Here is a 24,978-nt window from a genome sequence, read left to right as displayed (position 1 = left end):
AGTTGGATTACAATTCATGCTGGGTTGACTCACAAGTGTGTGTATCGACACAAAAAAGAGTAAGGTGAAATATAGGGTTGGTTTACCAATGAAGGAGCGTATACGAGAATGGGAATGTGCATACATGGGTCAAACAACTACCGTAAGGATGCACGTGGATTTGGAAGTGTGGGCATGTAGGTCAACCAAAAATGTGCTAGGTGGAATGGCACCACCTAATGACACGACGATCAACTCACAACTATTCCAAGAGTAGGGTCATGTAAACATATAAATAGGCATTCAATTGAGGTTATTATGACACAAGACCAAAGGGTGGAAGACACAAGTCGAGTGAAGAGGAAGTTGCAAGATGAGTGGATGAATAGGTTACACAAGTGAACGAGTCGCATGGATGATTTTTATTATAGCCAGTGGGTGAAGTCGCAAGGCAAGGAATCTTTGAGTTAAAATGAAGAGGAAGCTAAGGGGTTCGCATGGATACAATTATTCGTATGCGTGGTCACTTGGTTCTGGAATTAGGTTGGTTGGTCGCACAAGGTATGGGAAGACTTGGTACAATTTTGTAAGCCAAGAAGTGGCACGAATTTTTTTATTAGGGAGTCACATGCATGAAATTGTAATCTTTGTACGAGCTCTAACTTTGTTATATTCTTTGTACTTGTGTATTATAATAAGATGTTAGATAGGGATGACTACCCAACTATAAAAAGGATTGTGCACATATTCTTATACCTATGGTTGCATGATGTAATTAAATTTCTTGTATCAAGAATATTAATAGTCAAAAATCACATAATTTTGTATCAAGTAAGATGGCAAGATGAAACAGGTCATGGTGTTGTACTCCCCACAGTGATCAACAACTTGGAAGTGCCAAGTCGAGTCGAGTGTCTAAGTGATTGTGGGGGCATGGCAATTAGTATCAGAATTGAAACAAAGACAATTCAAGGTTCTTTACCACATGATAGAGGCAAGTGGTATTAAGAGTAAGATCCAGATAGGTCGAAACTTTATTACAGGTGGTATTGACAAGTACACATGTCACTCTTCATCCAATCATTCAAGACAAGCTTGATGAGTGAGATGAGTGATGGGGACAACATGACAAAAGGGGGAATGATCTGCAATGACATGAGTTTGAAAGTCGATTTGTAGAAACAAAACCAAAGCCTATCCAAGATGGGAGAAACCATTGTGTGAGGGAACTCATGAGACAAAAAAGGTGTCGAAGTTGTTGGCTAACATTGACGCTTACTAAGTGTCAAAGATGGATATATCTAATATAGGGAACATCGAAGGAAGCAGTATTTTCGCCATGGAACAATCTCACAAAGACAAAGGAATTATGTGTTGCATATGTTAAAGGTGGCATTTTGTTGAATATTGTCCAAAAGGAGTGGCTTGGATGGAAAACTTGGAGGAAGTCTAATTGGTCCATGCCGTAAAGGAGTGGCTTGGATGAACAACTTGGAGGAAGTCTAATCGGTCCATGCCATAAAGGAGTTGAGTGTTGTGAAGGAAGCACAAAGATCAGAGTTGTTCAAGAAGAATGGAGAGCTAGTGGCCTTGAACACATTCAAGATCTTCTCCTCTAGCTTCTTATACTTATTCCCTCACATGGCTGACGTAGAGGCAATAAAATAGCGTGAAAATTGGCAATTGAGGGTGTCTCTCTAATCGATAATTCATTGGATTGAAGATGGTCTACAGCCAACTCTAAACCCTTATCTACCCAGTGTTTCTCACTTTCTCAAGAGGATACCAAACCCTCGGATGGGGCGAGAAGGGACAAGTGACCTTGGACATGACAACATACCACCATTACCATGACCCACTTATTGAGCTCATGACATGAAAGCATGAACCTCAACATTTCATGCAAGCTCCATGTCTTAGCATGATTTATGGCTTATACCAAGTTGAGCTCAAGGAATTTATGGAAACAACACTCAATCATATCCATTGCCAGACCATCCTAGTATAGGATTGATTCTAGAATCTATTGCAACCATCATTTGTCCACATGGAATTTTTGAGTGGACGCTCATTGCAAGCTCTAGTTGACGCAGAGTGTAAGGCACGTATTATTTGGTTCATTTTAGTTCATGGGTTGTCCATGAATTTGAAGGTGTTTTATTCTCAAAGCAGTTGGTTGCATTACACCCCATAATCACCATCTGCTTGGGCTACATACACTCCTTTTAGTCTTCTATGTGTAGCGTATCCTTTGTGGTTTTGGTTTATCTTCATTTGTGTCACCATACCTCAGGCAAATCTTCGTGTCTAGGTCAGCAGGGCAGATCAGGCTCTATCAACTCCTCTGGAGCCCAGGCAAGTTCTTCCACCTTTCATGTTCAACTTGAGGCTCATGAGGAAGTTAATTCTTTTTAGGAGTAAGTTCCTTTGCACATTCATGAGGAAATATAATTGATGGAGACTAAAATACTATAGGAGTAGGGTACCATACATGACTAGGATATTGATGCAAAGTTTGGCAATTGGATCCCTCACACAAAGAGTTCAAGGGCCCATGATACAAAATACTAGAAGACGATTGCTTTATATTGTCACCTCAAAACGCTTGTTGGGAGATTGTTAATGGATTGTGATGAGGCCAAGGAGGGAATTATGCTACAATTGGATGAAATTCAACTTCGGCTTAAAGACATCATCTCCAAGTTGCATGCCTCTACTAAACTAGGTCCTATCCACCGACCTTCAATTCATACTCCAAAACTTCATCTTTAGATTGTTCAAACCCTCCATAAAATGTTGTTTTTTTGCATTATAGAATAATTTCTTTTATAACTAAGAATATAGTTAATTTTGTATACAATATATAAGCCTTTCAACTCACTCTCCTTATAGGCTATGAGATCTAATTTTTGGTCACAAAAAATTGTATAATATTTCATCTTCTTAATTAATAGAATTTCTAACTTTAAAAAATAATATCAACACTAAAAAATTAATAAAATATTAAAAAAAATTAAATACTAATTACATCATACACTTCTAATTTATGTCATGTTTTTTTAAATTAGTAAAATAATCGATTTAAATTTTTTCATTTTATCTGTGGCCACGTGATTGAAAAGCTATTTTATGAAAGGCACAAACTCAGAAGCTACGGATGCATGGGAGGTCTATATCTCTCCACGTGGAGTTAAATATAAAAGATGACGTGGGACAGTTCAGTAAAAACAATTCTTCCACCCCCACGAGGAATCACGTGAGATATCTCTCCAAGAAAACAAAGCATGGCGCCGGATTTTATGAACTTTATTCAACTCCACCAACCTGACCCTCACCGCCTCATTAATCATACGAATATTCTATCTTTTGACTGTGAAAACAGCGGCGGATAGCAGGAAGAAAAAACGCTAAACCAGAGTAGGGACAGCAAAGTTGGGAGCGCAGTCTAATTATTTTCAATTATGCTTCTTCTTATTTTTTTAAGGATTTTACAATATAAATTTGTTTGTTTTTAAAATGTTTTTAATATATAAATGTCATATAAATTAATTATAAATAATAAATTATTTATAATAAATATCACCACATTTATTTTGTCATAATTAAAATTAGTGTTTTTATATAAAAAACAATTAAATTATAAATTTATTTAAAAGAATAATAGTATTAATTAATGATAAAACATAATTAATATATAAATTAAACATATGTGTATATTAAAAAAACATGTAAGATCATCTTGTTTATTTGAATTTTTAATAATGAGTGGTGAGACCACTTGAAACGTGGACATCAAAAAAGTTGCCCACAACATTTATTTAAAAATTTATCAACATGATTACACCATGTGGAAATATATATGAATAAATGTAACAAGATTTTTAATCATGGAGATTTATCCCAATTTATCATGGAGATTCTTAATTTGTAAACCAGCTTTGTTGCACTACGGTGAACTAATTGTTCATATGACATTTTTTTTAATTAATGAATTAAATTAAAAAGGAAAAACATAATTGCTTTGGAAATATATCTGATATTTTTATTTGTGTATACTACCAAAAATATTCAATAGAGGTGACATCCTTACCATCCCTCTAATAATTATTGATAATATGCATAGTCAATTTTTTAAAAGAATTATTTACAAATTCAAATGATATAATATTTTTTTTAGTTTCTTTTGACATAGTGAAAAACCCTATCATAACTCAGTTGTCAAACGAGCAACTGGGTGTTATCCAAGAATGCATGCTGACTCATCACTATTATTCAAGGAAAAGCAAACCACCTGAAATTATAGGCGGGTGGTTCATAAGGGGCTTTCGCACCTGCCACATGCCTATTCCGCTATTAACCTATTTCCTTACAACTCAGAAAGACAAACTCTTAGAGAAACAAAAGTAATTTTAGGGCATACTCAAAACCTTATAATTTTTTTTGTTATTTAAAATATATTTTGGAATATATAAATAAATTCAATTAAAAAAAAAAAAAACCATTCAACTAAGCCACAATTTTGTTGGGAAAACCAATTTTCACCATTTTTTTATTAAAAAATCCAATCATAAGAATGTTTAAATAAGATGAAATTGTTTAGGTTTTTTCTTTCGACCTAGCCGCCGCTCTGCAACTCCTTTGGCTCGGCCCTCTGGCTGCTTCGGTGGGCTCCGCAGACCTCCTGGGGGCTGTGATCCAGTCCTCCTCCTGTGCGGCGATCCCCTGTGCAGCGCTCTGGTCTCCCTGCGCGGCGAGTTGAGCCTCCGCTACTATGGATTTGCTGGGGCTCCTTATCTCTCTGTTCATTTCTTCTGCGATGACTTGAGGGGTTCGGTTTTGATCGCTGGGTCGCTGCAGCAATGGAGCCGCCCCCTTCGCCTCCCCCTTCTGATGCTGAAGCTTTTCTCAAACTCCTGGAATCCCTGCCGAAGAAGAAAGTTTCGGAGGCTGCGAAGTTCGTGAAACGATTGGATGACATCCCTGAGATTGCGCTTCCCCCTGAGGGTCCGATCCAGGTCGCCCTTTCTCTAGCTGAGAGAGCTTTGGTTGGACAGTTCACAGGCCTCTGGCCCTCCCCCAAATCCACGGAGAGCTGGGTTGCTAGAAACTGGGCTCCGTTGATTAAAAATGGTGTCACCTCGTATTTTCTAGGGAAGGGATTCTTTATGTTTGAATTCTCTGACAAGGATGATAAGGATCTGATATTCCGGAATGGTCCCTACTTCATGGGTCCTCAGGGGTTGTATCTCAACAAGTGGACGCCTGATTTTGATCCATCAGTTGACGTTCCCACAGCCGTTCCTGTGTGGGTTAGGCTGCCCAATCTGCCAGTGCATTGTTGGAATTGGGAGTCCCTAAAGCATATCGGAAACACCTTGGGCAAATTCATCGACCGAGCAAATAACAAAGACCAATACGACTGTGCTAGAATCTGCGTTGAAGTCGACCTGGAGGTTGGTTTGCCCGAGGCAGTAAAGATCAGGGTTGGAAGTTGGACTCATGTTCAAAAGCTTGATTATGAGAAGCTTCTGTTCAAGTGCAGGAAATGCCAAGTTTATGGTCATTTTGCTCGAAACTGTCCAAAGAATAGTGAAATGGAGAAAGGCAAGGATGAAGGTTGGATCTAGGTTAAAAGATCCAAAAATGCCCATAAAGCCATTCGAACTGGTAATACAAATGGCAATGGCCCTCAGGCAACCCCTAGAAACCAAACCCCTATCATGGAAGAGCAAGGAAACAAATTTGCTCAGTTAAGCTCAGCAATAGAAGGCACCCAAGAACCAAAGATGCAGAAGGAAGGATCGATCCTCAAGGAGTCCCCCTTGGGACCAAAGCATGTGGAAAATAATGAAGACAAATCAAAAGAGATCCTCATTGAAGAGACAGAGGATGTGCAAGGTTCGAAGGAATCAGAAGAAGAAGGCAAAATAGGAGCTTCGCAAACATCGGCCAGAAGATCACTGAGAGGCTAAAAATATGCTCGGGAAAAAAGAGAGCAAGAGACTTACAAAGACAAACTTCAGGGAAGTCAACCAACCCTTGAGAAACTCTTGGCAAATACTCCGAAGAAGAACAGAAATTAGTCCCAGAGCTCTAGGGGAGCTCACCATCCAAAATGCAAGTGATGAAGATCGTCTCCTAGAATTGTAGGGGTATGGGGAGCAGAATAAAAGAAGAAGCCATAAGAAGCTTGATAAGAACAGAATCTCCCGATCTACTCCTTATCTAGGAGACTAAAATGGAGGACTATGCCTTCCTCCAGATCGGTAAGAAGTTGTGGAAGAAAAGCGAAGGACAAGCAGTCTCAGCTCGAGGTGCTTCAGGTGGACTGGGCACTATTTGGAATGCTAACAAATTCATAAAGATCAGAGAAGTCAAAAACACCCACTGGTTGTTCTCAAAGATACAGCACGTAGAAACAGATATGATACTCTCCCTCTTTAACGTGTATGCTCCTGTCAGCGCAGGAGAGAAAAAGCACTGTTGGGACTCCATTAGAAGTCTGGCAGATTCTGAAGAATTGGCTAATATAATAATAGCAGGGGATCTTAATCTCACCTTATCATTGTCAGAAAAACGTGGAGGAAGCACTGTTAGGGACCCGACGCGGGAATGGGTTGAAGACTTGCTTCAAGACTGGGACATGATAGATATTAAGCCTTCGTTCGGGAAGTACACTTGGACAAACAAAAGAATTGGCCCGGGACATATCGCTGCAAGGTTAGACAGATTCCTTGTTCAAAGTTCTTTTCTTCTTCATGGTCTAGAGTCTAGAATGCATATTCTCCCTTGTTGTGTTTCCGATCATCGCCCCATTAAACTTGACCTGCTGGCACATTTGGACCAAGGTCCCATTCCATTTAAATTCAATTCTCATTGGGTCAAGGAACAGTCATTCATGCCTCTGATAAAAGAAATCTGGAAGCTCCCAGTCAAAGGCTCTGCCTTCTTCGTTTGGGAGGAGAAACTTAGGAGAGTTAAAGCTGCTCTAAAAACTTGGGTAAAAACCTTACCAAATCCTGCTGTGGAAAGGAAAATGATTCAGGAACGACTTGAGATGCATCATCAGGTTTCGGAAAATGTTGAGATCACAAAAGAAATTCTTGACAAGGAGGCTAATCTTCAGCACATGCTCCTTAAGGCTAGCTTGGCAGAGGAAGAGTATTGGAGACTGAAATCTCGCAGTCTCTGGCTCAAGGCAGGAGATAGAAACTCTTCCTTCTTCCATAAGCAAGCTCAGGCCCGAAAATGCCTCAACTCCATCTCTGAAATTAAAGTAGAGACCACCACGCATAGAGAAATCCGAAGCATAAAGAACGCTGCCTTCACTCATTTCAAAAACCTCTATAGTGAAGAAGAGGCCTTGGGACATGTTTCTACCCTTGTGAATGAGGTGCCCTCCCTGATTACCGCCAGAAAGAATCAATTCCTGGAAGCTGAGATCTCTAACAATGAAATAAAAAACACCCTCTTCGCTATGGAACCGGATAAGGCCCCGGGTCCCGATGGTTTCACTGCCAGATTCCTGCAGTCCTGTTGGCAGATTGTGGAGAAAGACTTAAGCAGAATGATTCGGAAATCTCAGGAGTGTCAGAAAATTGGGGGAAGCACTAATTCGGCCTTCCTGGCCCTCATTCCCAAGGAGAAAGGAGCCAACACCTTCAGCCGGTTTCGTCCTATCTCCCTTTGTAATATAGGCTATAAGCTGATAACGAAAGTTATTGCCAACAGATTAAAAATCATTCTCCCAGACATCATTCCTGCGAATCAGGGAGGTTTTATTCAGGGAAGACAGATTGTGGATAACTTTATCCTGGTCCAAGAGGCGATTCACTCTAGTTTGGCTCGCAAAGAGAAAGGTATGGTTGTCAAGTTAGATCTTGAAAACGCCTTCGACAGAGTGAGACATAGTTTTCTGATGGATGTCCTGCGCAAATTCGGGTTTGGATCCAAATTTATCAACTGGATTAAGGCTTGTATCAGTGAGCCATGGATAGCCCCTCTGGTGAATGGGAGGGCCACAGATTTCTTCAAAGCTTCTCGTGGATTGAGGCAAGGGTGTCCCCTATCCCCTCTGCTCTTTGTCCTTCAAGCTTCTGTCCTTAGCTTCCTTTTGAACAAAAAGCAACAGGATCAAGAATTAATGGGCCTGAACATTGCGAGAGGAGTTAATAATATAAATCATGCGCTATTCGCGGATGATTCCCTCTTGCTGGGTGTTGCCTCTGTGTCCTCAGCTAAAAGATTCAAAGATGTGGTTGATGACTATTGTGAAGACTCAGGAAGCAACCTCAATAAAGGCAAATGCCACATCTACTGCTGGAATACCCCTGCCACCACGCTGCAAGCCATCTCCAGTTGCTTTGGTTTCGCGGCCTCCTCGTCATGGTCTTCCTTCAAGTATTTGGGACTCCCTATTTTCCAAAAACGTGCTGTCAGCAAAGACTGGTTGCCCCTGCTGGAAAAGTTTGAATCTAAGATCCACTCCTGGGGATTTAACTGGCTTATTCTGGTAGGCAAGTCAGTGCTTATAAAAGCAGTCCTAAACAGCCTCCCCATCTATCAGTTTGCTGTGATGCTAGCTCCAGTTGGAATTATGAAGAAAATGGAGGATCATATAAGAAAATTCTTTTGGAAAGGCGGGAAAGCAAATGATAAGAAAATCCCTTTAATAAGCTGGACTAAAATCACCATGCCCAGATTGGAAGGCGGACTGAATTTTAAGAATATTTGCACGTAGAACATTGCATTGGGAGCAAAGCTGATCTGGAGGATTATTGCCCCAAATCCGGGGTCGGCTCAACTCGCCTTGTGGAAAAAATTCTTTCGTGGGCAGAGAAAAAGGTGTTTGGACCATCCCATAACAAACTTTGGCTCGCTAATTCAAAAGCTCTGTGCAAAATCTTCCTTCTTAATTAGCCAACATGCACATTGGATCCCTGGTAATGGCAAGCAAATTAGAATATGGGAGGATCGTATAATGGGCTGCGATCCTCTGGCTGATGATCGTTCCCTGACATTGTTGAAAGACTGGATGTACAGAGCAGGTTACATTACTCTGTGGGATATATCTAATTGGGAGAATGGAAACTGGCACAGCTGGATCAACATTGAGGTGCCCCAGATTCTGTCCAACGTGTTTGCAATCTCCTTAGACTTATTAAATGGCAAGGCTCCTTTGAACAACAAGAAGTTGGATACCCGTGGCTGGGGTCTGACCCCTGGGCGTTATTCAGTCTCTCAGGGTTACAGGCAGATCTTAGCGCATCCCCACGTTCCTCCAGATCCGAAACCATGGAAAGGGGTTTGGTCCCAGTTTTCGCTTCCTAAAATCGACTACTTCTGCTGGCTCCTATGTCATCAGAGAATCTTGACTGATGATAGATTACAGAAAAGAGGCTATCTAGGCCCCTCTCGATGCTCACTGTGCGGAGAAAACGCAGAAACTGCTGCACACCTGATGCTCAAATGTAAATTCGTGACAGACCTTTGGAATGAGGCCTTAGGCCCTTGGAGTTTGGATTTCGTCCTCCCCAATAGCATTCCCGATCTGTTCTCGAACTGGTTGCATTCGTATCCTGGAGGCCCTCCTCAGAACGCACATATCAAAGCGGCCTGGTGCATTCTTCCTAAACTAATTTGCTGGCACACCTGGTTGGAAAGAAACCAGAGGATTTTCAGAGATAAGAAGAGAGACCACAAGATTGTCTGGGTTAAAATCAAAAGCCAGTTAAAGGAATGTGTCGGAGATCAGCTGGACGGGGCAGGCCTGAGAGACCACGATGCTGCTTGGAGCGATATCCTGGACCTCCGATTCATTGAAATTGCCAGGTCTCCCGTTCCTCTCAAAGATTGGCAAATTAGACTTAATGCTTTAGATTTCTTGGCTCTTTGCACAAAGCAGGTGCATATCATTCTCTTCTTTGATGGGGCAGCTAAAGGTAATCCGAGCAGTTCCGAAGCTGGTGGAGTTGTTAAAAGAGCTAATGGCAGAACTGTTCTTAGATATGCTTGGGGAGTGGGCTTCAATACCAGCATCCAAGCTGAAGCCTTGGCCCTTCTCCAAGGTCTGAAGCAACTTAAATCTCTCGGTATAAATGATGCAATTGTGATGGGAGACTCTCAGTCTATCATAAAAACCATTGTAGACAGCTCTTCCCCTTCAGATCTAAGACTGTCCAGATTGATCAACAGAATAAGAACCCTGTCAAATTCCTTTCAGAGCTTGAAATTCTATCATGTCAAGAGAGACAACAACAAAGATGCTGACGCTGAAGCTAATAAAGCTATTCTCCTCCCCCTCGGAGTCATTCTCAGAGATGGAGAAGAAGGCTGGGATCCCATTCCTTAACTAGCTGGTGAATATGTTTTACTGTCTTTTACTGGAGCAGTTTGTCTGCATTTTTAAAGTGGGAAAGATAGAGGCGGTTGCCCGAAAAATAGCTTGTAAAAACCTCTGGCGTAGCAAAGAAAAAGACACTCCGATCCTGGCCAAGGAGTTTTCTGGAATTTGGTTAGCATTTTGTAATCAGTTTTGCGGCATTTTGGCCAGAAATTAATATATCAATCTATCCGTTTCTGTTATAAAAAAAAAGAATGTTTAAATCAAATTTTTGAAGGTGGATATGGATTCAACAGTATCAAAAACCATAGGGGCACCCAAAATCATGAAGACTCATAGTTGTAACCCAGATTTCCCAAAATTTATGTGGGATCTGAATTTCCACTATTTTCTAGGCAAATTTATGACCTCCTTATACTAGTTCATAATTTTTGACTTTGAGTGGCCAAAACATAATTTTGATAAAATATGGTAGATTTTTTTGGCAATTTTAATTAGAATTGTAAAAATTTAAGATTTTGAATGCCTTAGAAATTTTTAAATGTTAAATCTATTTCCACATCAAAATATGATTCAAACATTTCCACTATTAGATTTTTTTGAAGAAAAAAAAGACAAAATTCTAACTAAAAATAATTTCGAGCGAAATTTTCTCCTCCACTAAGGTCGAACTGAAAAAAATATTTGAAATTCAAATAGGAAGACCGAACGAATCTCTTTTATTGGCACCATTTTCCATTTAACGTTCTTTGGCTTAATCTGGCTCTATCTTTATTTTGGAATCATTATGACGGCACCGTACAATTGTACTTTTTTAAGGAACAAAAGTTCTAATGAGCCACTTGGTAGGGAATTTGTTTTTGACACAGCAGGTAGGGATGTATCTGGATGATTTGCAACGTGAACGTGAACAGTGGAGACATGGGAGATGGGCTTTTATGGTTTGCATCATAGGAGTGAAGTTGTATATATATCTATATATAGTTATTGGTTTTTATTTTAGATAATTTTATTTTATTTTAAATTTTTTTTTTAAATTTAAGAATTTTAATTTAATTATTAATAATTATTAGGTAGAGTATAGTTTAATTTGGCTTAAATTTTATGTCGAAAAATTCTTATAAGATTTGATCAAATTTAATAATTTTTTTGAATTATGGGTTATAATTCTCAAGTTTTAATATTTTAGGTGTTGGAAGAGTTTTTGATGGTGTTGAATCCATTTCCACCATCAAAAGTAAGATTCACGCACTCTTACTATCAGTTTTTTTGTAAAAAAATTGGTTGGATTCCAATGATTTTGTGGGGCCAAAATTGACGCGGCTATAGGTCAAACCATCAGGTGGATGGTAGGATTTAACATCCATGGAATGTTCTAAAATATTCTTAACAATTTTGACAAATTAAAAGTTAATATTTAATAGAATGTTCTAAAATATTCTTAATAGTTTTGACAAATCAAAAGTTAATATTTATCTTCAAAGTAGTAAAGCATTTTTTTCTCTTTTAATTGAATTGATGAATTAAAACAAGTGTCATGTAAAATGAGTCATAGTTTTTTTTTGGGCATGTCGTATTGTGACAAAGCCTATTTACATATTGAGAATCTCTATGGTTAAGAATCTTATATGTTTTTTCGATGTATATATATGTTTTTTTTAATAATAATAATAATAATAATTTAAAATAAGTTATAATTTAGTATTTTTTTAGCAATGTTATTTGTATTATGAAGTAAGTATTTTGATGTTTATCATAGATTGATGCCTATTAGGGTTTATTGACCATTTAATTTATATGATTGCACTAGTATATTAGAGGTTTTAGAATTTTGACCATTTAATTTATATGATTGCACTAGTATATTAGAGGTTTTAGAATTTTGGTATTTTATATTTTGAAAAATTAAAACTGCAAAACAATATATATAATAAGTTTAATGAAATAACATAATTACATTTACTTTATGATTATAATGGTCTTATGATGGTTTATTAAATAAATAATTATATTTGTTTTTTTAATTATTAAATTAAATTATATAAATATATATAATATTTTTTTGCATTTTATTTTTTAAGATCAAAAGAATTTGTATTTTATTTTTTTGTTTTGTTTTGGGCGAGTGTAAGAAAATTATAAAAACACATAACATTTAGGGTATTAACACATAGTATTGATAATATTAGAAGAACTTGTACTTGAGTTCTAAAACATACGTGTTACACATCATTTTTGTCACCATGACACTTGATCGATATAAACAGATTTCTCGCCATCCGTGAACATGTTTCATTGAACTCCCTTAGAGGTCAAACAACCAAAAATACCTTGAAGAAGATGAGAACTTTGGGAAAAATAGCTTGTATACTTTGTTAAGTAGGCCATGCGCGCTTTTACCTAGAAGTTTTTGCGCATTTGCTGAACTTATCCCTGAGAACAACGCAGAACTGTGCTCTGTCTACCATTGTGGACCGCACAGGTGAATCAAAGAAAGTAAAAATAAAAAAGTACATTCTAGAAACATAGTTGGTCGAATATATCCCAACTGAAAGCTTCCAGGTGATGCCTATTCAAGCTATAACCCTCAAATGATGGATCTTAATCCATTTCCTCAAGGAACCCTAATCCCTCAATTAGAGGATCTCACCCTCCTCTTTTGGATCTAAAACTTCTTCCTCTTGGCCTATAAAATGACTAGAGGGCAGAGGGATTGAGGAGGTTAGAACTCAGAGAAGATAAACTTATGCTACTAGTTTGAGATTGGAAAGCTTATCATCTAAGGAGGAGATTGGATGCATTTGGGAGGAACCTCACTACATCAAGGCAAAGGTTGTAAGGCTCTTCTTTATCTTTGATTAATACAAATGAATGCTTTTCCCCATTGAATTGTCTTATCAGAATGATGAATGGTCTATAATTCTTTAGATGTTCATTAAAGCAATTTCAATTCCTAATCTCCTTGATCATTAGGTTAAGTTTGTTTGAATTATTATGTCACATATGCTTTTGATCCTTCTTATGTTTATGGTTGCAAGTTTTATCAAGGATTAAGAGGTTGCATCAAGAAACAACAAGGGATCTTCATCAAGCATTTTGCGAGCAGGTAAGAGGCTCGTTTACCATCTTTTATATCTATAATTCAAATGAGATAAATTTAGGGAAAGAGTCATGTCAATTGTCTGTTTGTTTGTAGTTTCCATCTAGGATCTAAGGAAATCTCTCTTGTCAGCAAGAGGGATTTATCCGCTATAACAATACTAGGTGGGAAAGGGGCATTATCCACACTAGAACTGTTGGACTCCTGGTGGTGTCTTTTGGTGAATACAAGGGATTGGAATTTGGTTTCACTTGTAAGGCTTAATAGACAATTGGTAGCGGGCATTATCGATACTAAGTCCATCAGAACATTTGCTTCTCCTACAGGTTTTAGGTTCCATCCCACGAATGAGGAACTGATCTCCTGCTACCTCAAGGGCAAACTCAATCATGGCCTCAAAGGAGCAGAGCATGAGGTTATTCCGAGGTGAACCTTTACAAGTGCGAGCCTTGGGATTTGTATGGTAGCTTCTATTTCCCATTCTTGATCTAAAAATTCATGGGATCTGCGAATTCTATTATGTTTTTGAAGTAATTTTTCTTAGGGTTTAGTTCTCATTGCTGCTCTAGCGAAATTTCAAAGTCACTTTTTGCCCCATTAAGGCTGAAACCTTAGCACATGGTAGACTTGTCAATGGAATGACGCGTTGAGCTGATGCTAGTAACTGAGTGTTTATATATATATATATATATATATATATATAAGTGTTAAAAACAAAAACAAAAACAAAACAAAAAACAAAAAAACAAAAAACTTCATAGTGTTAGGCTAATCTCCCTATGAGTTTGTTTTTTTTTTTTTTAACCTTGGTATTCAAATCTTATCAACATTTTTGAGATGTGGTGATATGCATTTATATCTTATCAACCTTTTTTGAGATGTGATGATATGTATTTTTCAATTATAACCTTTTTTTGGTCATTTTTATTTTTATTTTGAGAGATTAAAATTGATATTTTTATTTTGAGAGAAAACAAGACTAGAGGTGTTAAAATTATTGAATGCAAAGAAAATCCCATTTGAAAATGCCCTCTTCACTAGACAAACAAACCACTAAATCAAAAAGATGACAATCTAATCAAGATTGACATATCCCATTAACAAGAGCAAATTATGTAATATACCACCACTCCCTCACATATGAATGAAAAGACATTCATTAACTTTCTTGTGAAAAAGATGCATCATGAGAGGATTAACTACCTATTGAATCCTTGTTGTCCTTGCAACTAGTATAGAGAACATGTTGCATGGCTCCATCGTTTGTAATGATGTGGCCTTAAATGGTAGATGCTTGTCATAGTGGCTCATATATAACCTTGAGAGGGATGAGAAAAGACTTCTTAGCAATTATATGATCAATGACTGTCATGAATATATTGAATAGAGTTGATATAGAGAATTCCTCTATGGCACTTAGAAGCTTTGCTAACATTTCCATTTGCTATTTTATTGAGCTCATGGAGAATATGAAACCACTCTATTACTTCAAACTTATAATAGAGATATCAAATCCTTGTAATGATGACTAAGAAGCAAATGTCTAAGAGAGATGACCTTGAGCCATATATTTGATAACTAATCTCCCAATATTTTCATTTCTTACTCTTTAAGTTTAATAATATTATGAGATCTTGGAGAAGGGCATATGCTTTCCCCATATTATTGGACAAAATGCCAAAACTCCATTCATCACAAGAAAATTTCAATAATATTCTAAGTATATTTATTTTTTATAATTTTGTTTATTATTTCAATATAGTTTGATTGTTGTTTTATGTTTGTATTTTTGTTTTAATAAAAATATATATTTTTAATATATAAATAAATTTAATAGTGTTTTTTTTTTTGACAGTAACGGTTAGTTTTATTTGGGCGGTAAACAAGCTACCGCGTGCTTTTACAATTCTGGAGATTCATAGACAGAGAACTGGGAAATTCTTAATGGAGAAGAGAATGTTCGCCTCTAATCCGGAGATTTGCCAGTCCATCCGGTGTTCTGAGACAGAGAATTAAGCTACGTCGACTTTGACATAAGATCGCATAGTGATGGCTGTTGGAATAGATGAATCGACGCACAGTGCCAGAGGACTTCAAACGGAGCTTGAACTTACTGTGCCACAGAGCATCGATGCTATTGATCTTCCTGCGGATCTTGAAATTGCTGTTCCAAAAAGCATCAATGGCGTAGGAACCTGATTGACCACGCTTTGGAGAGATTGCTTCATCAGCTGGGAGCTCCAACGCAGTTTTGGGTAGAACAGCGAATGCTGCTTTCCGGAAGAGAGAGGCTCTGATTATGCTGAACCAAACCTTCAGGATAGAGAGTGGGGTGAAGATCAAATCTGAAACTGAGATGCGCCCTTGAGGTTCCTTTGAGGGCTCTTGGGAAGCAGGAACATAACAGTAAACAGAGGTCAATAAACGGAGGCTGATATCAGGCTTGAATTATCGGATTACATAGTTTGATTTGAGCATAGGTCCCGAAGAGCAGGAAAGAGGGGGGAATAGGCAGCCCTTAATTCAGGAAGGAAAGGAGGGTCGAACAGCAGGTATTTTAAGGAATGGAACAAGAAGATTCAGTTGAGTTAACCACCAGGGATCTCCGAGAACAGAGGGAGCCAAGATTGGCCTCTGTATCAGCTTGGGAATTGAGGTTCCTTAAGATATGGAAGAAGGAAATTTTATTGAATTTGGGCAGTAATAGCCTGATTTTCCTGATGATGGTGGCTAACTGAACCTGATGGGAGGTCTTAGGGTGTAGCATGGCCTGGATGATAAGTCTTGAATCTCCAAAGACTGAGAGAGAAAGGATATTTCTTTTAATCGCCAGTGTCAGCCCCTGCCACAATGCAAGAGCCTCCGCTCTGTTGTTGGTTTCAATTCCCAGACCCCAATGGAATCTCAGTTCCGGAGAACCTCCAGGTCTCAATAGAACTCCACCACTGCCAGCAACCCCAGGGTTTCCTTTAGAGGCCCCATCGAAGAATAAACAGTGATCTTCCAGGGCCGATCTCCACTTAATGAACTCTAGTTCTTCCAGCCTAATCTCCCAATTGGCATGTACGGAAACAGGATGAAAGGGCCTTTCCTTCAGATTTGGAACCAATTCTTTGAACCATTTCTCCTCTTCTTTGACCAGACTCATTTCGTTCCTTGATGAAGTATTGGCTTCCAATGCCTCGCCCAGCAAAGCTTTTATTTTTGAGATAACTCTTATTGCAGTGCAACTTTCTTCTCGAAAAATTCTGTTGTTCCTTTCCAACCATAGTTTCCAGCAAATGAATTTAGGGATCCACATCCAACTGGTTTTAAGAAGACTTTTATTTTTAAGGCAGAAGGGAGATAAGCTGGCCCAAGTTCTGAACAGGGCAGGAATGTTATCTGGAAGATCAAGGTTAGTTGGCTCTAACAGCAGAACTCCCCTCCAGACTTCTTGAGCGAAGGGGCAAAGCAGCAACAGGTGACTGATAGTTTCTTCAGCAGACCAGCAGAGTGGACATCTGGAAGGTCCTTCCATCCCTCTTCTTCGCAAGTTATCTCTGGTAAGAATGCTTTGGTGGGCAACGGTCCAACAGAAGAAGTCGATTTTTGGGAGAGCTGGGAAATCCCATATAAATTTCCATTGGGCTGGATTTGGAGGAGCATATGGGACAGCCATAGTTCTTTTATAACCTTCGGAAACAGTATAATGGCCAGAGATGGATCCCCAGCCTCTTTTGTCTTTAGCAGTGGCCTTTGAAGGAGATTTACCTTGGAGCATATCTAATAGTAAAGAAGCTTCCCCCTGCAGCATTATGGGGACCTCCCCCAGGTTCCAACCATCCCAGGTTCTATCAGGAGCTTCCTTCCAATTCGAGATATCCCACAATGTGTGCAGATTGCAAGACTGAAGCCAATCTTTGATGTTTGCAAGACCTTCCACATGATTCATTGGCTGGTCACCCAAGATCGAATCATCCCAGATTTTGATTTTCCTTCCATTACCAGGGATCCAATAAAGGTATTGGCTGAATTGCTCCCTAGCAGCATTGCAAAGATTGAAGATTGGAGAACCTTTTAGAATTCTTGGAGGCTTATCCAGGCATCTCAAGCGCTGCCCTTGGAAGTATTTCTTCCAAATGACTCTTTTACTCCAGCTAGTATTTCCAGAGACTAAATTCCACAGAATCTTGGATCCCAAAGCAAGATTTTGGGCAGCCAAGTTACGCAGATGGAGGCCTCCTTCCAGAAATGGTCGCTTGAGAGTTTCCCAGCTCACTAAATGGATCCTTCTATCATTGTTATTCCCACCTTCCCACAGAAATCTTCTCAACAGGCTGTCCAATTTGCTGAGAAAGGTTTTGGGGGCAAGGAGAATAGAGTTTTGGAATAGAGGCATACTTATTAGGACCGATTTCATAAGGATGACTTTCCCTGCATTATTCAGCCAAGAGGCACCCCAAGCTTGGATTCTATTCTTTATCTTATCGAGCAGAGGCAACCAGTGAGCAACTTTAGGCTTAGATTTGAAGATAGGAATCCCGAGGTATTTAAATGACTCCCAGTTTCGAATTCCATCCATTTCTAAAAGTCTTGCAATGTCAGACAGCTCTTTGGTCGAACAGTTCCAGCCATAGATAGAGCATTTTCGATAATTGATTTTGCTGCCCGAGATCAACCTGTAAATGTCCAGTTCCCTCTTGAAATGTCTGGCAGAGATTATGCTGGCTCCTCCAAGCAGCAAAGTGTCGTCGGCGAATTGGGCATGATTAATGTCTTTCACCTTGTGAGTAGTTCTGAGGCCAGGCAGAGTTTGATTTTGCTGGTTATGATCTAGTTGGAAACTAAGCACCGAGGCCTGGACAGCATATAGGAGCGGAGACAAAGGGCATCCCTGTCTCAGGCCCCTAGAAGCTTGGAAGAAGTCAGTAGAACGGCCGTTGACCAAAGGCGCGATCCATGGTGAGGCAATACAGGCTTTCACCCAGTTTATGAAGTTTGTTGAGAAGCCTAGCTTCTTCATCACAGCAAACAAAAATTCATGTCTCACCCTATCAAATGCGTTAGCCAAGTCGAGCTTAATCACCATACCTTTCTCCTTTCTTTGGCAACTAGAGTGAACTGCTTCTTGGACCAGCACAATGTTGTCCAAAATCTTTCTTCCTTTTATGAATCCGCCTTGATTTTCAGGGATGATGTCTGGCAAAATGTTTTTCAGCCTGTTGGCTATTATTTTGGAGACCAACTTATAACTGGAATTGCACAAGGATATTGGCCTAAATCTGCTGAAATCTGAGGCGCCTTTCTCTTTTGGGATCAAGGCGAGAAAGGCTGAGTTGATGCCACCGCCTAGCTTTACACAATTCTGGGATTTTCTGACCATCCTCAATAGGTCTTTTTTAATTGTTGACCAGCAAGTCAAAAGGAACCTGACAGAGAACCCATCTGGGCCTGGGGCTTTATCAGGCTCCATGTTGTTCAGAACATCCTTTAGCTCTTCCATACTAATCGGAGCTGTCAGCATGGCGTTGTCCGAGTCCTTGACGCATTTGGGAATTAAATCGATCGGATAGGAATGGGGATCAATAGCTGGTTCTTCAGGAGCCGAGTAAAGATCTTGGTAGAAGGAATATGCAGCTCTCTTGATGCCTTCGAAATCCTTAATCACAGTATTTTGGTAATTAATCTCTGAGACTGATTTGAAATTCTTTCGGGCTTCGGCTTGCTTATGAAAGAAGCTGGTGTTCTTATCTCCGGACTGCAGCCAAAGGTTCCTAGACTTCTGTCGCCAAAATTCTTCCTCCTCCCTGCTAGATCTATGAACCTCTTTTTGGAGCTCGACTTCTTTTAGTAGCAGGCTTTGAGAAACAGGACTATGCTCCATATCTAGCTGATGAGCAGCGAGCCTGTTTAGATTTTCTTTTCTTTTGGCTGTGGGGGATTGCAGTCTTTTAGCCCAATCTTTAAGATTTCTTTTTAGAACCCTGATTTTCTCTTCCCACACAAAGAATGGAGAACCATGGACGGGCCTATTCCAAGAATCGGAGACCACCTCTTGAAAGCCTTCTTGCTGGATCCACAGAGGGCTGAACCGAAATGGGATGGGGCCTAGATTGCAATCCAGGGAAAGCTCGAGAAGAATGGGCTTATGATCAGAGGTGAGATTTGGAAGAATTTTAGAGGTTGCCATAAGACCGCAGGTTAGGAAAGAAGAGTGGACAAGGAATCTATCCAACCGGGCAGCAATGTGATTGGGGGCTATTCTTTTATTGGACCAAGTGAATTTACCTGAAGAAGGTTTAATGTCCTCCAGGTCCCAGCCCAGCATTATGTCTTCAACCCATTCTCTGGCAGGATCCCTGACAATGGAGCCTCCCTTTTTCTCATCAAGAGCAAGGGTGACATTCAGGTCACCTGCAATGATGATATTCTCGGGATTTTGCTCTAAAAGAAATGAATGAAGCGAATTCCAGCAGATTTTTTTCTCGCTTGGCAATACAGGAGCATAAACATTAAACATACTTACTTGCTGACCAGAATCCTTGTGGAGTAGCTGAATGAAGAGCCAGTGAGGGCTGCTTTTTTCTTGAATAAAGTCATATATGGCGCTGTTCCAGAAGGTGGCTATTCCACCAGAGGCGCCTCTTGCACTAACCGCTCTTCCATGGCCTTTTTTCCAAAAAACTTTACTGGATTGGAGGAGAGGAAGATCCTCCAGCTTTGTCTCCTGGATGAGGAGGATTTCAGGCGAGTATATTCTCACTATATCTTTCAGGGCTTCCTCTTTCGACCTGCTACCTAAACCTCTGCAGTTCCAGGAGACGTATTTCATTATTTACTTTTTTGGGGAGATGAGGCTCCTATTGGAGCCTTGTTACTCTTGCGCCCAGATCTGGTATTCATCATTGCTTTGAGAGTTTTTTGGGAGCCTTGGAGGACATCTTTGTAAGTTTCTTCCTCTCTCTGTTTCTTCTTGGATTTCCGCCCTCTAGTCGTCTTGATTGGAGTGACTAGCGAGTTGTCAGTTTCAGAATCTCTCTCTTCTGATTCTCCCTCAGAGTCTGAGGCTAGACTAATGTGTTCTTCATTGCCTTCATTTCCCCTCTGACACTCCTCGGGTGGAGGGACTGTTGGTTCAACTTCATTTACTTTCCCTTGTTTCTCCTTATTTTCGGTTTCCTCTTGGGTCTCCTTATCATCCACCTTTTCTCCAGAGGAGGATCCATCTTTAGAAGCAGCAGCGGCTTTTGGGTTAAAGTGAGGCTTCCCCATTGGAGCGGAGTTGTTCTGTCCCGGAGGCTTTGGAACAGCCTTTCCCTTTCTGATTTCTTTCCATCCTTCTTCTTCAACTGTGTTCCCTGTTGGAGCTTTTGGGCAGTTTCTCTGGAAGTGTCCGTGCTCATGACAGGTTCGGCATTTGAAAGGCAACTGCTCGTAGTCCAACTTCTGGTAGTGCTGCCATTCTCCAACTTTGAGTTTGATCGCTTCTGGTAGCCCGGCTTCCAAGTCGACTTCCACGCAGATTCTAGCACATGTATATTGGCCCTTGTGATCAGCTTTGTCAATGAATCGACCCAACCCATTACCAATCTTCTGCAGAGATTGATAGCTCCAACAGTGTAGAGGGAGATTAGGTAAGCGAACCCAGACCGGCGCCTCCTTGGGGACATCGACGGATGGGTCAAAATCAGGACTCCATTTGTTGAGATACAGTCCCTGATTTCCCATAAAATACGGCTCGTTTCTGAATACCAGGTCGCGATCTTCTTTGGTGGTAAATTCAAAGATGAAATAGCCTCGTCCTACAGCATAACAAATCACGTTATTTTTCAGCTGAGGTCTCCAGTTTCGCTGAATCCAATCGTCCGTGGTTTTAGTGGACGGCCATCGGCCCATAAACTGCCCTACCAGGCCTCTGTCAGACAGCGCAAGAGCAATTTTAATCGGTTGTTCCTCTGGAAGTGCTATCTCTGGTATTTCATCGAGCTTTTTTATGAATTTCGGCACCTCAGAGTGCTGTTGCTTCTTCCCTTTCTGCGTTAACAGTCTTCGAAATGCATCTTCGGAGGATAATGGTGGGGTGGGAGCGGACTCCCCACCCCCAGGTCCGCTCATGGCTGCGTCCAAGAACTGTGGCGGCGGCAAACCTACTCTCGGCTCCGCGGTTCAGAGCAGCGCGCGCGTTCGTCCAAAAATTTCTTGTTGACAAGACAAGATGTTTGTTAGGGAAAAGAAGGGATAAGAGAAAAAAATTTAATTTAATAGTGTTAATAATAATTAAATTATATTTTTCAATTCTAAGATAATAATAAATACAAATTAATTATATTCTGATATGATAATAAGTACAAAATAAGGTAATTTAATTAGAGGATTAATAACAATCTAATTTCAATGACATAGTTAAGTTTTAGAGACTAAACTATGAAAGAATTATAATTTTATCTTTCTTTTTTTAAATAAATAAAAAAATTGTTTTCTTTAACTACAATATTCTTATAATCATTTAATTTTGGAAAACAATTTAATAAGGTATATAAAATAATATATTTTAAAAGAACAATTATAGCTATTGAAAATGTTCTTATAATCATTTAATTTTGGAAAAAATTTAATAAGGTATATAAAATAATATATTTTAAAAGAACAATTATAGCTATTGAAAATGTCCATGGAAATATATTAAGACTATCGCTGTTTGAGTAGGATTAGATTCTCCACTATCACAATGAAGCATTACAATTAACAAAATATCTCAATTTACCAATTAGTAAAGGCCTAGTCTAACTTATAGACGAAATCACCTTCCTTCTTTTTTTTTTCTTTTTTCTTTTTCTTTCTTCTTCTTTTTTTTTTCTCTCTTTCTTTCTTCTTCTCCTTTTTTTTTTTTTTTTCCAGGATGGTTAATTTTAATCAAAATCCGACATTTTTTTTTTTTTAAACTTGAGTTTAAATTGTTTAATATGCATAATTGGAGTGCCCCGTGGTTTTTAGGGTGCTGAATCGATTTATGCATTCAAAATGTATTTTAAAAAACAACAAATCTTGCAATTGTATTGCTGGATTTTGGTGAATTCTGGTGAACTATATTTAAACTACTAGCTACTGTATAACATTTGTTTTAAATAAATTTCAAGTAAATTTTAGCGTGTAACTTTTCAATAAGCATCAAATTATAAAACAATTACGAGTATAGTTTAAAAAAATACATTATGTGCATCTTTTTAACTAAAAAAATCATCAAATACAATTTTTCAATTATATTTGCAAATAAATAATAAAGTTGCACATGGGAGAACATGCTAAGCATATATAAATTTTCATTAATGATGAAGAACATGAAATAATATGTGCGGACTCCAATGATTTCAGTGAGTATTAAATAATATGAATAAAAAAAGAAAAGAAAAGAAAAAAGTCTTCATTGTTTTTACACACCACACAATCAACAAAAAAGGGGCCTGGAGTATGCCCTAAAACTGCTTCTGCTTGGCTAAGAGCTCGTCTTCCTCGGACTTAAGGAAACAGGTTAACGGCCCAAGACCCAGAGGCATCTGGCAGGAGTGATAGCCTGCTCCCTTACGGACCACCAGCGGGTTATTTCAGGTGGCGTGGTTTTCCTTGATAACAGTGATGTGTCAACTGACATTCGCGGATAGCAGCCAGAGATGGCTGTCCTCACTGTTGGTTTGACAAACTGAGTTTGATAGGTTTTTCCACCTTTTGAAAAAAAAAAAAAAATCAACAAAAAAAAAATAAAAATTTACATTTTAAATTGGAACTCAAATATCTAAATATATGTCACAATACTTGGTTCATATATTTCAAAATTCAATAATTAAACTAAACGGAACACTAACAATTCGAAAACAGCGAAATTAATATATAAAAAGTAACAAGTTACTATTTAAAAACAAAAATTGGATCGCAGGAAGAAAACGCCAAAATCATAGTTGGTTGGTCACTGTCACCTGCATTTAATATAATCTCCGATTCTGGGGGAGCCAACCAAATTGGTCACTGTCAACTGCATTTAATTCAATCCTCAATTCTGGGGGAGCCAACCAAAATGAATGTGGCACTGTGCACAGTTGAACAAACTGCCAAAGTATTCAGATATTTTGTTGCAGGTTCCGCTGGTTAAACACAAGTGGATTATCCCAAAACAATATATTTTATAAATTTTTACAGTTTTTTAAGCTGCAATTAAAACAATATTTTGATATGACTCTTTCTCGATGAAGGCGCCGTCTTCGTAAGTTTTTCCTTTTTGGGGATATTTTTAATCCCTGACATCTTCCTAATATATCTATTTTAATGCCACCATTACTGCCATGCCACCTTCTGCCATGCCACCTTCTTGGGGCGAGTCCTATTTCCAATCCTATAACATATTTATGACACTCTGACATGTGCCGGAAATAACCTTTTATAACACCGCGTCCGGATAATTATAGAAAAAAAGAAAAACCTTTTATAACACCGCGTCCGGATAATTATAGAAAAAAAGAAAAAGCTGCGCGTTATAAACGGCTATCTCCCGAACATGTCAGGCGTCATAAATATGTTATGGGGTTGGAAATAGCTCTTGCCCCTTCTTGGCCTTCAAAGATCTCTCAACTGAAAAGAATAATAATATAAAAATAAACCAATAAAAACAAAAAAAATAAAAAGAATAATAAGAATAATAAAAATAAATGAAATGAGAGGTCAAAAAGTAAAAGGTAAAGAAATCAGGAAGAGGGGATAAAAAAAACCAAGAAAGAACAAAGGGAGAAAATTTAAGAATAAAAAAAGAGATCCAACATTGACTTATCTTCCAATCCTCATTTTTATTAAGTGACATACTTTTTTTTAATTTCAATAGGCTCTCCTTTAAACTTATGGCGATGGAAATGATCAATCTTGGCAAAGAATCCTCGATAGTGATGTGGTGCTTCTCTTCTCAGAGTGTTTAGCCAAGACTTTCTCAAATATAATAAGAATCATAAAAGCTTAAATTCAAAAAATTATATATATTTAATAATTTCTTTTATTATTTTGTTATTTTTTTTTTTTGAGAAAATCAAATCTTAAATTTTTTTAAAATCCTAAATATATTTGTTTTATTTTATTTTAAACTTTAATTTTTAACTATTTTCGTGAATTTTAAGGAGACCAACTCTATTTATAAGTAGCTATAATTCATCCTTGCACTTTGGACAATTTTAATACTATACCATATTTAAATTTGAAATTGTGAAATAATTGCTATAATATATATATAGCTATAACTTATTAATAATTAAAAAATATTGGTTTTTCTTTTTCTTTTAAAAATAGTGCTAGGAGAATTATAACATCCTTATAATTCTAAGGAATTAGAGTAAGTACAACATCATCATAATTATACTTTGTTTTTATTTATTTATTGAATTTAATTTATTTTTGGTGAATGAGGACAAGGAAGGAATTAGAGCAATGTTATAGTATTAAGAAAATATTAGTTTTTTAATATTTATGTTTATAATTTTATGAATTGTATTATGTAATTTGTTTATATTTTTAATTAAGTTTAAAAAATTGTTTAATTTTT

General features: G+C 38.3%; 1 protein-coding gene across 1 annotated transcript; it reads left to right on the top strand.

Moving 5' to 3' along the window:
* Window positions 1–4,838: 4,838 nt before the first annotated feature.
* LOC149218454 (uncharacterized) lies at window positions 4,839–5,606 on the top strand. Its single transcript, XM_089386562.1, has one exon. The coding sequence runs from the start codon at window positions 4,839–4,841 to the stop codon at window positions 5,604–5,606; it is 768 nt and encodes a 255-aa protein (XP_089242688.1).
* Window positions 5,607–24,978: the final 19,372 nt, after the last annotated feature.

Source organism: Pinus tabuliformis, chromosome Q (assembly GCF_031772625.1).
Source record: "Pinus tabuliformis cultivar Carrire ecotype Pingquan chromosome Q, CPIR1, whole genome shotgun sequence".
Lineage (NCBI taxonomy): Eukaryota > Viridiplantae > Streptophyta > Pinopsida > Pinales > Pinaceae > Pinus > Pinus tabuliformis.
The sequence above is the reverse complement of the archived record's forward strand: the minus strand, read 5'-3'. Positions and strand labels throughout refer to the sequence as shown.

Excerpts from the sequence above, each read along its gene's own strand:
- LOC149218454 (XM_089386562.1), top strand. The coding sequence starts at position 4,839 with ATGGAGCCGCCCCCTTCGCCTCCCCCTTCTGATGCTGAAGCTTTTCTC.